General features: G+C 52.9%; 5 protein-coding genes across 5 annotated transcripts; 4 read left to right on the top strand and 1 right to left on the bottom strand.

The window, feature by feature from the left end:
* Positions 1-616: 616 nt before the first annotated feature.
* On the top strand, positions 617-1,604 carry PHYSODRAFT_324755 (hypothetical protein; the record flags this gene model as incomplete). The annotated part of the gene is made up of 3 exons (XM_009520556.1): positions 617-959; positions 1,046-1,382; positions 1,496-1,604. The coding sequence occupies 3 exons, from the start codon at positions 617-619 to the stop codon at positions 1,602-1,604; spliced, it is 789 nt and encodes a 262-aa protein (XP_009518851.1).
* Positions 1,605-2,032: 428 nt separating this feature from the next.
* On the top strand, positions 2,033-2,782 carry PHYSODRAFT_324754 (hypothetical protein; the record flags this gene model as incomplete). The annotated part of the gene is made up of 1 exon (XM_009520555.1): positions 2,033-2,782. The coding sequence occupies one exon, from the start codon at positions 2,033-2,035 to the stop codon at positions 2,780-2,782; it is 750 nt and encodes a 249-aa protein (XP_009518850.1).
* An 843-nt stretch (positions 2,783-3,625) lies between these two features.
* On the top strand, positions 3,626-6,060 carry PHYSODRAFT_485841 (hypothetical protein; the record flags this gene model as incomplete). The annotated part of the gene is made up of 4 exons (XM_009520554.1): positions 3,626-4,726; positions 4,838-4,883; positions 5,081-5,801; positions 5,871-6,060. The coding sequence occupies 4 exons, from the start codon at positions 3,626-3,628 to the stop codon at positions 6,058-6,060; spliced, it is 2,058 nt and encodes a 685-aa protein (XP_009518849.1).
* Positions 6,061-8,126: 2,066 nt separating this feature from the next.
* On the top strand, positions 8,127-9,269 carry PHYSODRAFT_254882 (hypothetical protein; the record flags this gene model as incomplete). The annotated part of the gene is made up of 1 exon (XM_009520553.1): positions 8,127-9,269. One exon carries the CDS (start codon positions 8,127-8,129, stop codon positions 9,267-9,269), a length of 1,143 nt encoding a protein of 380 aa, XP_009518848.1.
* A 1,476-nt stretch (positions 9,270-10,745) lies between these two features.
* PHYSODRAFT_478224 (hypothetical protein) lies at positions 10,746-11,015 on the bottom strand (the record flags this gene model as incomplete). Its single annotated transcript, XM_009520552.1, has 1 exon — positions 10,746-11,015. The coding sequence occupies one exon, from the start codon at positions 11,013-11,015 to the stop codon at positions 10,746-10,748; it is 270 nt and encodes an 89-aa protein (XP_009518847.1).
* Positions 11,016-13,520: the final 2,505 nt, after the last annotated feature.

The raw sequence follows: 13,520 nt of genomic DNA, 5'->3' as shown, positions 1-13,520 counted from the left end.
GAACTGCTTACCTGTTGAGGTACCAACTCGCTAGCATGGGTCTGTCCTACCGGATCCAGTCTCGGTGCGGAAGCGTATGTCTTCAACGTGTTGATCCCGTAAAGGTGTACTAGTATCGGTGGGCGCCCACCCAGCAGATGTCGATCATTCTTGTGTTGTACGCTCACGACGATGGCGCGACTCGAATCCTCAAAACTGTATAAAAGCGCCCACATCTCATGAAAGTGTATAGGATCGCGGGGTTCTGACGGTCTCCGACGAAAGATACACTCACACCAGACTGAAGCATTCCAGTCCACCAAAGCACACAACATGTATGTTTTTACATGAGACCAGCAACTCCATTTGGTTTCGCTCCCTTCATACCCGATCTTGCTCGAAACTAATCGGCGCGTACATGTACTAGCTGAAAGGTATCCGGGAAGTCTTCATCTCGACAGATCACCAGCTTTCTACGCTCTAATGCATTTAGCTGACTGGGGCACACCCCACCCTTCACTTCCCGGTTGACCGGTGTGGCTGTCTAGTTCAGCCTCGCCGCCCCCAACCTCATTCGGGAATTTCCCCTGGCGCCTCCAGTTCAAGTCCTACTTGACGCCGCATCTTCTCGTCCGCTATGGTCTCCACCAGTAGCATCTCCGTTGCAGCCGCCGCGCTGGCAGTCGCCGTGCAACATGTGGACGCCCACGGCTACATGTACATCCCGCTGGCCGAGTTCGACGGCACGGCCACGTCGTCTTGGATCGTGCAGATCAGTCCCCAGTGGTCGGGCGACTGGGACAGCTGCAGCAGCGACGACAGCGACTGCCTCACGTCAGTCTACACTGCACTCAAGTCCTCGAACGGCTACAGCGACATCCGCACGCTGCTGGACAGCGACACCTCGCTCTACGGAGCTGACTGCGGCTACACGGACCGGACGTCACTGCGAAGGACCCCCCAACGACTGGAGACGCCACGTTTTCGCGCGGCATGGTGCACGTTGGTCCCTGCGAAATATGGCTGGACGACACGATGGTGCTCTCGAACGACGACTGCATGACAGCGTACGGAGACGGCACTCAGGAGACGGCGTCGGTGTTCACGCCTGTGGATTACTCGTCGTGCTCGACCAGCGGCTGCATGCTGCGGTTCTACTGGCTGGCCTTCCAGGGCGTGGACAGCGAGATCGTGTGGCAGGTGTACAAGGACTGCGTGCCTCTCACAGGCCCCGCCAGCGGCTCCTCCACCTCGACGACGACCACGTCGTCCACCACCAGCGAAACGACTACCGAAAACGAGGCTGACGCGACCGCTTCAACTTCAACAGCCTCGACTAGTGAATCGACGGCGACACCGACAACGACACCGTCGGCCACGACGAGCGAATCCACCACCACGGAGTCTTCTTCGACGACGGGTGACTCGACTAGCGCCCCCCCACCACCACTACGGGCTGAACGACGGCTGGCGACAACTCGTGGACGTCTACTGGCTCAACTGCTGCTACTACTAGCAGTGGCAACTCGTGGACGTCTGGATCGAAAACGCAGGGCAATGGGAACCAGGGTGGCAACGGATGGAGCGGCGGCTTTGGCGGCATGGGAGGTGGGCTGCGCAAGTGAGTGGGCCTTGTTCAGCGCATTTTCGAGTAATCTGTCGATTGTGCATTTTTGCGTCAACCCTTGCGTATAGCCAAAAGAGAGAGGTGTTTTTCTGTCAACTTTTTGTTGTGTGGTGCTAAGACCATCCGTCTGTTGTTGTAGACGTCGACATCTTATAATAATCGCACCTGTGCGTCTTGTTCTACTACTGCGCACGGACGGCGGGCAGACACCAATAATATGGTTTAAGAAAGGCAATCTTCTTCTACGTGCCTCCAAGTTATTCCGTCAAGGGAGTGCGATAAGATCGCTAGCCCCTCGTTCCATGGGTGCCAGCAGCCTGTCCTCTCAACTCGCTGCTGATGGACATCGACTTCGACTATAAAGACTCGGAAGGAACGATTCTGGACGCCGTCAAACTTGAATAAGAGCGACGCAAGCGACAGCGAATGGTGCTATATCGACGCAAGAAGAAGGAGAGTGTTGCAGTCATGACACAGGAACAAGATCGACTCGAGAACGAGCTGAAGGCGAAAGTCGCAGCGATTGAAGTAGCACCCGAAACTTCTGGCGACACGCCGGCTCGGCCAATTGAGGTCGCATTCCAGCGGCTCAGGACTGAGAGCACTCTCCTGGTCAGGCAGAACATGGTTCTACAGGAGCACGTACACCTCCACCGCGGTTTCCGTGGGTATATTCAGCGCAACTGTGACGAGTTCCTTCGTGAGCTTTCCGGAACGGATACCGTCAGCTCGAGTCCGAAACAACAGGTTCGTTCCTCCCGCACTATCCAACCATTAATCTGCAACTCGCCCTGGGTTGCACTGTCACGGCAGCAAGCGGATGGCTTCCGCGTTCTCTTCTCGAGTGGTGAGCCATCATTTTACCTTCCCGGCGATATGCACACGCGCTTCTTCCAGCTCGTGACGCGACAGGTGACGGTTAACGAAGCACAGAATCGATCGGTTCGGTTCGTTGTACCGGTAGTTGCTGCGGACTCGAGTGACAACGCAAGAAGCCGCGCCGCGGAAGACCCCTGTGTCCGCTGGGTTGTGGAGGGAGGCCACTCGGTCAAGTTCACGGAAGTGAACGAAAGCACGCTTGATATCGAGTATGACCATTGGGCCGTTTGCGAGGACGAACCGCACGATAGGCCCCACATGTGTGCGGACGTGAGCGAGCTACTGACTCTACTCTAAAAGCATTGTTTGTTGTGATGGCATTCACGAACGTAGCACATTACTCGTTACTTGGAAATCAACGAAAAATACTTGAAAGTAAGGGCGATCCCGTGTCTTTAACAGGCATCGGATACTGTAGCAATAACACAAGCAATCTTCAGCTAAGAATGCGCCGCCCTCAACAGTTTCCCTGCCTCCTTCGATTCGGATACCAGTAGCAACAAAATAATAACATGGCCCGAGTAAGATTACAAGAAAAGATGAGCAGCTCTTCTCATTGCAGCGCTTACCAGCTATTGGCGTACAATAGTGGGCTTGCTGTTAAACACACAGCCGCACTGGTAGTTCAGAAGCACACAACGGCAACGGCGTGGCATCCGATTGTTTCGTATTGTACGAATCGTACCATTCCACGGGCCGCGTTGAGGTAGGATCTCCTACCGCCAGTGGGGTAATGTCGATCGAGATGCCAAGAGCTCACCCGCATACTACATGCACCGTTCATCCAAACGTTTTATGGATCAAACTTTGATTCAAAGCAGACCAAGGAGGAGGCGAATGCTCAATCAACCTTGCCGCCGTACGGTTGCAAGCACTGTCATACAGTGATGGGGACCGAACACGTCACCGCTCGTCCGAACGGAGAGCAGCTCTCGCCAATCAAGGCGCTGCGTTCCCCCATCGGCTTGCTCTAACTTGCCCGTTTGGGAAGTCGCCATCATCATAGCCGTGTCACGTCCTGGCTAGGTATCTGATCAATGTCCAGTCGATTCGGTCTCGATGCGATGTGCGGTGAGATGTCTTCTTCCCCCTCTTCACTTTCAAAGAGAGCAAACAACTCGATCGGCCTTGTGTACCGATATGTCCTCACGCCACGTACCTTTCCAAGCCCTGAGGCTCTCGGATGACGAGAGACAACATTGCCAAGACCGGTCCTTCCAACTGCTCGACCGGACGCTGCGAAGTTACGACGAGCGCGATGGCCAAGGAGATGAAGGCCGCCGCGCGGCTCCGCTGCACCACTCGAACCTGGAGAACACGCGCTGGAAGCTGCTCAAGACGCAGGCGGACGCGTCCATCTACACAGCGCGCCACAAATGCGCGCTCGACGACCACAACCTCCTAGGTGGAGACTGGAAGGACCCCGTGGTGATTCTCACGGCAGGGACGATCCGCGGCGATCTGGACGAAATCATGCTCGGCATCGAGATGCCCGACGTCACGAGCTTCCGCATGCGGACTGAGCTGTTCACCAAGCAGCCGGTGGACTGCGCCATCCTGGCGGAGCTCTTGGGCCCCACACAAGAGGATCCGTTCCAGTACCTTGGGATCCAGTGGATGGTGTACGAGCACGTCTGGCCGCTCAAGACGATGGTGCGGCCCCGAGACTTCGTGTCGCTGGCGGCCACCGGGACCATGATGCGGGCGAACGGAGACCGTATCGGCTACGAGGTGACGCAGCCCGCGAGGCTCCCGCAGTGTCCGCCGTTGCCCGGGGCGGTATTGCGGGGCAAAGTCATGTACGCGGCCATATTCAAGCAGCAGGAGCCTGGCGTAGTGGACGTCTTCATCCACACGTACGTCGAGTCGCAAGGCGCGATCCTGGACAAGTTGATCGTGTCGGTCACGTTGAAGGGGAATTTGGGTTTCTGGGGCGCCGACAAGCTCGCGGAGATGAAGAAGCTGCAGTGGTGCATCGCCAACCGCAGCTCGAGGCAGTTCAAGCAGCAGCAACAACGCGCGTCTGGATCGACTCTGGGTGTCTGCAAGCATTGCTTCGGTAGGCACGCCGTGATGAAGCAGTGCAGCGACCTGGACCAGGACGACAAGAACTGCTGCGTCTTGTGTGCGTCGACGACCTGCTGGCCATGCCGCGTCGAGCGGAAGATCAAAGTGCTCGACGACGACAGCGCGAGGCTGACGGACCAGGTCGTAGTGGTGTGTCCGCCGTGCTTGATATTCGTGCAGCAACTCCGGCCCAGAGACATCGCGAGACTGAACCACAAGCAGCGACTGCAGCAGCAAGTTGCCAGCAACGCGCGTCAAACTCGACTGCTCAACCTTCCTGGCTAGGATAGTGCCACGATATCGGAGACTGTGTTTGAAGTCCCTTCCGATAGTTGTCGCCACTGCTTGAAGTTGGCTGGAGGGCTGGCTGGTCGAGCGGAGGTCACCCCTACATTTGCTTGACGTCTGCGATGGCTTTGGCACAGATGAAGCTCTTGATGCTAATCGCGTTGACCCTCGACTGCCTCTTGGACGCCGCTGCAGGGTCCGGAAGCGCCAGCGTCGGTGGGACGGAGGATGTCACCGCAGCAACGTCCACACCATCGCCCCCCGTTGCGTCCTCTGGCTTGACGTGCGGCTCGCAGCTCAAGAACATCTACTACCACGGCTTCAACCTCCAGACCTCGGCCGTGAGCGACGCGGCCGCCTGCTGCGAGCTCTGCACTGCCTACGACGGCTGCGTGCTGTACACGTACTTCCATTCGTCCAGCACGGGCCAGAGTCTCTGCTATCTGAAGAGCGGCGCAGGCGAGAAGACCAACTACGCCGACAGCTCCAGCGTGACGACGGTGTCGGCCTTCATGGTCTCCGCCACGTCGGCGCCGGCGCCTGCAACAACCAGCACTCCATCCCCGTCGACAGCGACTCCATCTGCGTGCAATGAGCTACTGGAAGGCGTGTTCTTCGACGACTACACCATCTACGAGTTCTCCACCGACTCGGCGGACGAGTGCTGCGCGTACTGCGCGCAACTGGCGGACGAAGGCTGTGTGCTCTACACGCTCTACGTGTCCAAGAGCGAAGGCGTCAAGCGCTGTCTGCTCAAGAGCGCAGCGGGGACAAGCACCAACTACACGACATCGGACGATCTCACTGTTGTCTCGGCCTTCCTGCCCGCGTCAGCCACGCCCACGCCCACACCGGCAGCCGAGTGCTCTGTAGCCGAGGGTGAGTACTGTGGCAACGCCCAGGGGACGACATGCTGCGAGTCGGACAGCTACTGCCAGCCCTGGAACACGTACTACTACCAGTGCATCGGCCTCCCCGACGGCTGCGGCGAGCTTGAGACGGACGTCGACTACTACGGCAACGACCTGAGCAGCGCGCTGACGCTGTATCCGTGGCTCTGCTGCTCGCTGTGCCAGCAGACCGAGGGCTGCAACGCCTACACGTTCGTCAACTTGGACCCGGCAGGACCCACGTGCTACATGAAGACCAGCACTGCCGGCCGCGTGCGTAGCGTGGGGGCCCTCTCCGGCGTGCCCCTGACCAAGACGACAGCGTCGTGACGGACGAGCACGGCGACGTCCAGTTCTGACGAGTACAGTAAATCAATTGATAAGCTGCATCCGTTGCCATGTTGGACACGACACCATGAGCATTCAGCGTTCCAGCGTCTGTGGCCTTGTCGATGAGTCAGGCAACTAACTGATTAGGGCAGAGCGGAGGAATTTTCATAAATCAGTGATTTTCACTGAGATTTGACAAAATGATTGTGATAGCCTGAAACTACTGACTCAGTGATTTGGTAAATAGTAATACTACAGTAGTATTTATTCGCTTCTTTCGATTACTATATTATTTCGAAGTGTACCGCGAGGGTGAGGCCCCAGTCCAGTGTTGGCAAAAAAAATATTTAAATATTTTTATCGCGGATAAAAATCTGAAAAAATATTTTAGAATTTTTATTTTTGTAGCCATGTCCCACGTGACTTCATGTTTCTATGGAGTCATGAATAACAAGCAAGTCCCGGTCACACCAAATCGGTTTGGACAGGTAAATGGCCGTGTTTTGTACAGAGGTCCAAAATAAAAATCGGTTCGATATTTTTTTTGCCAACACTGCCCAGTCGATTGGAAGGAAGCAGACACCACGACGAAGGCCGTAGCCTACTTAACTATGCGTCGACATGTTTCCCCCCTTCACAACCGAGCAGAGTCGCCGCGGTAAGAGACCTGAAAGAACTGAGTACCGATGGGATCCGACATATTAAACTAAGAACATGAACCGAAAACCTTGTGACACACACAATGTTTGCAGGTGGGTGCGGAAGTACTTTGTCTTTCTACGTTGTAGGAATCCGCCACTTTATAAGTTGCCAATACACTAGTAGTAGTTACTATATCGCAGCACAATATAATATCATCCTCAACGAGACTTTTACACGACCTGCGTTTATTTTTTTGGTAAGATGGCTCTATTTACATACTACATTTATTCTGGGGTAGGAGTAAAGCTGCTAGTGCAACCTACATCCGATTATTTGTAGCCGATCAAATGAAGACGAGAGCTATGCATAGGCTGGGATAGCTATAGAACTTAGTGTGAGCATCTTCACCACGGCGGCGCAGTCACTATCGCTATCGCAATTCAACGAGATACAAAGTCGCGCGCGTTGCACGAAGAAGCTCTGAAATCTACGGCTTACCTGTTACCTACAGTATCTGTGGTATGTAAATTTGCGTTTCCATTACAACGCATCTCCTGCTACATTGACGAAGAGCCTACCAGGATGTTTATGAGCCTTTCGCCCGTCGACCATTATCATCTTCTGCGGACCCAATCTTAACTCGCACAACACAATCTCGCTCAACTCGAACGCGGTTCATTCCTGAGATTGCAGGATCCGTGGACCCGTGGACGGAGGATCTGTAGCGGAGTTGAAGCGGTTGGCATTCCGCAAGGCTGTCCTCATTGCTACTTTATCACTTTTATAGGGCTGGGTACTTTGCTTCACAAAACCTTGGTCTATTAAAGATAACATATTTCATCTGAAGCTACTATCGATGCATGAAAACCAAAAACTAGGAAGGAAGGGGGTATGCGCTTCAAGCATAGTTCAGATATCACGTAAGTGCCACTGGTTGGGGTCGCCTGTCTACTGTACCGTAGCAACCGGAGTATGTACTAAGAACATCGACAGTGATACTATATTATGTAGTATTAGTTGTAGTAGGTAACATACTATCTACATGTACTATTTCTAGTATTACTATATGTCTACATTTGACTTGCAAATTGTAAGTGCAAACTATCACAATCATGTTGTCAAATCTCAGTGAAAATCACTGATTTATGGAAATTCCTCGGGCAGAGCGCTTTAACATCCCATCGCGCCTTCGTATCCCATCGGCGCCAATCAAGCGAGCCGCCTCCCAGTTCGCCATCGCCAAACTTTGGCCCAAAGCCCGGGCATTGACATCACTTTGGACTGTCTGGACGTCGACACATGGCTCCGGGCACTGCTCGCACTGGAAGTTCCAGCCGCCAAGCTCTCTGTGTAGCAGCAGTTCGCGCTCTGCCGGTTGCGGCCATGGTGGCACAATCGATTCGGCCTGCAGGACCGAAGACGTCATGGCTTCCCAGGGCGTCCCCTTCCAGGCGCTGGAGCTCTCGCCCGAGGAGGAGCAGAACTGTCGGGACCGCTCCTTCCTGCTGCTGGACCGGACGCTGCGCAGCTACGACGAGCGCGACGGCCAGGAGAACATGGGTCGCCCCACGACGCCGCGGCACCACTCCGACCTGGACAGCAACCGCTGGAAGCAGCTCAAGACGCAGGCGAACGCGTCGCTCTACATCGAGCGCAGCAACAGCGCGCACCGGGACGACAACCTCCTCGGCAGCGACTGGAAAAAACCCATGGTGTTCCTCATGGTCGGGACTATCGAGGGCGAGCTGGACGAGGTCATGCTCGGCGTGGAGACGCCCATCATCGCCAGTCTCCGAGACCGCAACGAGATGCTGGCCATGAAGCCCGTGGACTGCGCCGTCTTAGCGGAGCTCGCTGGCCCCACCGAGGCGGACCCATTCCAGTACATGGGCATCCAGTGGATGGCCTTCAAGCACGGCTGGCCGCTCAAAACCGTCTCGTCACCGCGAGACTTCGTGACGCTCGCGTCTAAGGGAACCATGACGCGCGGCAACAGCGACCGCATCGGGTACCAGGTGGTGCAGCCGGCCAACCTCCCGCAGTGTCCGCCACTGCCCGGGTCGATGCGCACGCCGCTCATGTACGCGGCCATCTTCAGGCAGCAGGAGCCGGGCATCGTCGACGTCTTCGTGCAGACGTACATCGAGACGCAGAGCGCCCTGCTCAACAAAGTCGTGGTCTCGGCCACGTGGAAGTCCACGATGGACCTGTGGGTGGCGCCGCAGCTCGCGGAGATGAAGAAGCTGCAGTGGTGCATCGCCAACTGCAAGGCGCAGCGGCGCCAGCTCCAACGACAGGCGTCTCCGTCGGCCAAAGACAACTGCAAGCTGTGTCTCGAGAAGCGCAAAATGCGGGGAAGCGACGTGGACGACAAGACCGCATGCGTGCTGTGCGTGTCGCCCACGTGCGCCAAGTGCCGCGTGGAGAAAACCCTCGAGGCGATTGACGAACGCCGCCTCAAGCTCACAGACCACTCGGTCATCGTGTGTAGAGCCTGCATGGTGTTTGTGCGGCACATGCGACCTGTGGACATTGTCACGCATACGCTAAAGCCTGCGTCAAGTTAGTTAGGTAGCCTCTTTGTTGATAATATGAACGCGAACAGTATCACTTCTTCTACATGTACAAAGTGCATTGATCTTTTAAAGTTGACGTTCAGCGTATCTCCGAAGTTCGGAGTCCGAACTACAGTTGATCAGAAAACTCTCTTTGAATGCTGCTTTGTCTCCTTTGTGTCGGTGGTTGGCCGAGCGAAAGGGTCCGCTAAGAAGTCCACTTTAGTTAAAAACTTTGAAACTATTGTGGCAACCGATTATATTGTCTAATTGGAATATAAATCGGTTGATTAAGCAGATGATTAAGCTTAATCGAGTCGGATTTAGCAAATCTGACCTCCTAATTAGATCGACAACCTAAGATTTGTACTCTGATTTGACAGAGCAGTCTGTTGTGCGTTCATCGCCATGTGGCAAGCTGATTTAGCTATTGTGCTTTTCAGTTGTTTTGGCAAATCGGACGTGTAAAACAGCTACCTACTAAGATGGGGTTAGGTTATCGGAGCAGATTAGCAGGTCCCTCGTAGGGAATTAGGACCAAGAATTGCTAGTCCGATGGAAGCACTTGCGCAGGTCCTACAAACAGCCGAAAGCCCGAATGTCGCCCATTTTCACGGCATTCGGGGGTTTAGGTCTTACGAAGGACTCCTACCAAGTCTTGTGGCAGGACTTTCATACGAGCTGACTCTAATACGGTGTATGTCAACGCAGAGAAAACACGGTGCAGTCGATACGTTAAACACTCCAGTCGTCGCCATTCGCCTTCGCGGGTTCCGGCATTGCTTGCTTCCCCAAACAAAGATTGCTTGACTTGGACTCCAACCGGAGTCCATTGAACGGAGAGACTCCAGGAGACCACTCATCGGACTCGTCCGAGATTTGCATCTCAGATTTAGAGACCACCAACCTCAGATTAACTGACCTCCAAAGTCCTACGTAGGACTTGGCAAAATGACCGAAAGGCACAATACTCCACGACTTACAAAGCCTTGGACGGCTGATTTGCATGCTAATCAGCCCGAATGTCCGACACCCACTCGGCATTTGGCGGCCGATTTAAAGTAAAACCGACAAACGCTAATGCTGACGAGAAATGACATCGCAAATACATGACTTCACAACTTGATAAATAGATAGCAGCACATATCGACTGCTCACAGAAGCGTATTTAATGCACGCGATGCTATTCCTCGTTAGTAGGCACGCGAAACAGTAGCTCGTGGCGGTAAGTGGTCGTTCCTCGCATTGCAGGCGGTAATGAGGCAGCCCCTATTTTATTAACCTTACACCGATTACAGATGACCACGGAAAAATACGCCAGCACTGACCACTATCCTCCATAGTAAACAGGTAGCTACCAAAAAATACGCCAGTTGAGCTGATTGGTCAAAAGTGAGGTCTTAATCCTAGAGAAAGGTCAATAATGTAGAAAAAGACGACAAGGAAGTTACGGTCGTGACAAAGAAAAGGTGGGGTGTATTGTTGTGGCTACAAGAATTCCAGACCTTCAAAGTGCTGAGGAAGCGCCTTTTCAAAACTCTCAACTACAATGTCCTCATCAAGGCTGTTCCAGGCTATGATAGTGCGTTCGATAATATCAAGGCGCTTTTCTTTTGCCGTTTTGGGGCTTTTGCGGTAAGCCCATGTACTGCGCAGGGCCGACTTCAGCGGGCCCATCACGTTTACGTCGAGGGACTGGCAAGTGGACGTAGTGTTCGCTGGCAACGGGTCCACCACAGCGAACACTTTCCATGCCATGCTTCGCGGTGCTCTCCGTGCCAGTAATTTTTTGTCACGCCATGCTTTTTGTCACGCCATGCTTCGCGGTGCTCTCCGTGCCAGTAATTTTTTGTAGTAATGGTTGGTAAGACATACGAGCTCGTGTTCGTCTGATTGGCTAAAATACAAACATTGTTTTGTATCGGATCAGAAGTCGGGACTTGTCGCATGGCGTATTTTTTGGTGGAGCGTATTTTTCCATCGTTATCTGTATACCGATGCCATATGAAATCATAGGAATCCTCGATTTACGGGAGAAACTAACGAGCACAATTTTTTGTTGTGCTCGCCAAGAGAAGGTTCAATTTTGACAGCTGGGCATTACGTTCAGTGTTGCTGCTGCAACCTAGTGTATTAGATTACAACAATGCCGTCTACCACATTGCAGCTACCACATTGCAATCTACTACGCTGCAGTCTACCAGCTACCACAATGCAGCTACTGCGTTGTAGCTACTACATTACAGCTACCGCATTTTAGCTACCACATTGAAGTTACCACATTGAGAGCTACCATTTTGCAATCAAGACTGCAGTCTACCACATCACGACTACCACATTGCAGCAATCATTTATTGGTTGCATGTTTACTTGCGACGTATCTTCTACTTCTTAGCGGGACGGCTAGAACTTCTATTGGCGCATTTAGTAGGACCGCTGGTTTCCTTGTCCGCACCCAGTTTATAGTCTGCTGCAACCAGCACATCGTCATAGTTCTTCCCGACCCAATCCCAGTCCCTGAAAGGGCCTGTTCGTCTGCGATAGCGTACCGACTTTTGTAGCATCTCTTGAATTGATCGCTCAATAGCGCTTCCTCTTTGGCGTCGTCGCTTGTTGGGCAATAGCATTCTCCTCTTCGCCGGTCTGCAAGTTGGACAGGTTTCGGGTTGACTCAATTCCGGCGATACAGTGGCTAAACTCTCTTGTCATAAGTTCACGCTGGAACACTAGCAACCGAACAGTCTACCAGTTGTAGAATCATGGTTTCAAGATGTTTTTTTTTACCTTTATCGGCAGAGTTGTGAGGTTCAAGTACGTCTAGCGCGAACACCTCTTCACCGCTGAGAGCCCTACCATCGCCCGTAGCAGGAACACCACCGCATCCTTCTCTCCTCGGGTCGGTGCCGTTAAGCAAAGGATTGCCCCGTCTTGTAGGAACCTTGCCCTTCGAGCTCTTGGTCAGTACCCGACAATATGGTGACGCCTTCTTCTGACGTCGTCACGGCGTCATTGAGTCTCCCCTCGCGCATCTGCGGCTCGCATCAGTCCAGCCCGGGAGATCATGACAACCGCGGCGACGCGCAGAAAATTGCGATATCATCGTTCCTTGACGCGATGTGCGAAGACTCCTCCAAATTGAATAATGGTGGGGTAAGCTGCGCAGTTGAGTCTCCAAAACTTTGATGGAGAACAAACATTTCAACTTTGATGTGAAGCGACATCTACAGTAGATAGACCAGGCGAAGTGTATTTGGTAATAATCGAGCATCTCAGCCGACAGCAACGTGTATACTGCGATGGGTTAGCTGCATGCATTGTGGTAGCTGGTAGACTGCAGCGTAGTAGATTGCAATGTGGTAGCTGCAATGTGGTAGACGGCATTGTTGTAATCTAATGCACTAGGTTGCAGCAGCAACACTGAACGTAATGCCCAGCTGTCAAAATTGAAGCCAGCACAACAAAAAATTGTGCTCGTTAGTTTTTCCCCAATTTACTACTAGTCAAATCCCTCATGAACGCTGCTTTATCAGCTAATCCGCTCGGACAATCTAATCGGTTTCCACAATATGTATTGTGCTTTGCATGAACTTTGGCATGCGATTAAGGGCTCGAAACCAACAAGCAAATCCTTCCCGGTGATCATATCTCGCAGCCTAACTCTAAGTTAAAGTTAACGCCAGTACCAAGCACAACGCAGAACCAGAACGGAGCGGTTGCCACTGCAAGAATAAATCGGTTGTCGCTGCAAGAAAACAAACTGATAAGGTCCCGGATAGAATGGCGCCAACTCCTTGAATAATAGTAAGCACCGATTTCGGCGGGGACGTTTTCTTTCGCTCTTCGTCGTGGCCTTGCGCGTTAAACCAAGCTCGAATTTCAGAGCACGGCATATAGTAGCGGTAGAAAATTTCTACCAGAAATGTTTGGTAGTGCAGGAAACGCTGACTTTAAAGCTGCTTGCAGCTCCTCGATATAAAAACAGGGATGTTCTTCATATTGTAGACGTAGTTTAGTACGATAGATTGCCAACGCATGTCAATCATCGACTAGAAAACAATCAGACAAAGCGAGCGAGTTGGAATTAATGCCAGGGCCGTAGTATTGTCGGATTTACTCCAGCCATTCAACGAAAGAGAGCATAACTCAACGTTAACTCGTTGTCTTAGCAGCTATTCTATCTTAAATCGACGAGTTAGCCTCCTAACTCAATGATGGGAAAATCACCGTGATTTGCTAAAACAACGAATTACGTCGTTGTTTAGA

This window comes from Phytophthora sojae (genome assembly GCF_000149755.1).
Source record: "Phytophthora sojae unplaced genomic scaffold PHYSOscaffold_2, whole genome shotgun sequence".
In the NCBI taxonomy this organism is placed as follows: Eukaryota; Oomycota; class Peronosporomycetes; order Peronosporales; family Peronosporaceae; genus Phytophthora; species Phytophthora sojae.
The sequence above is the reverse complement of the archived record's forward strand: the minus strand, read 5'-3'. Positions and strand labels throughout refer to the sequence as shown.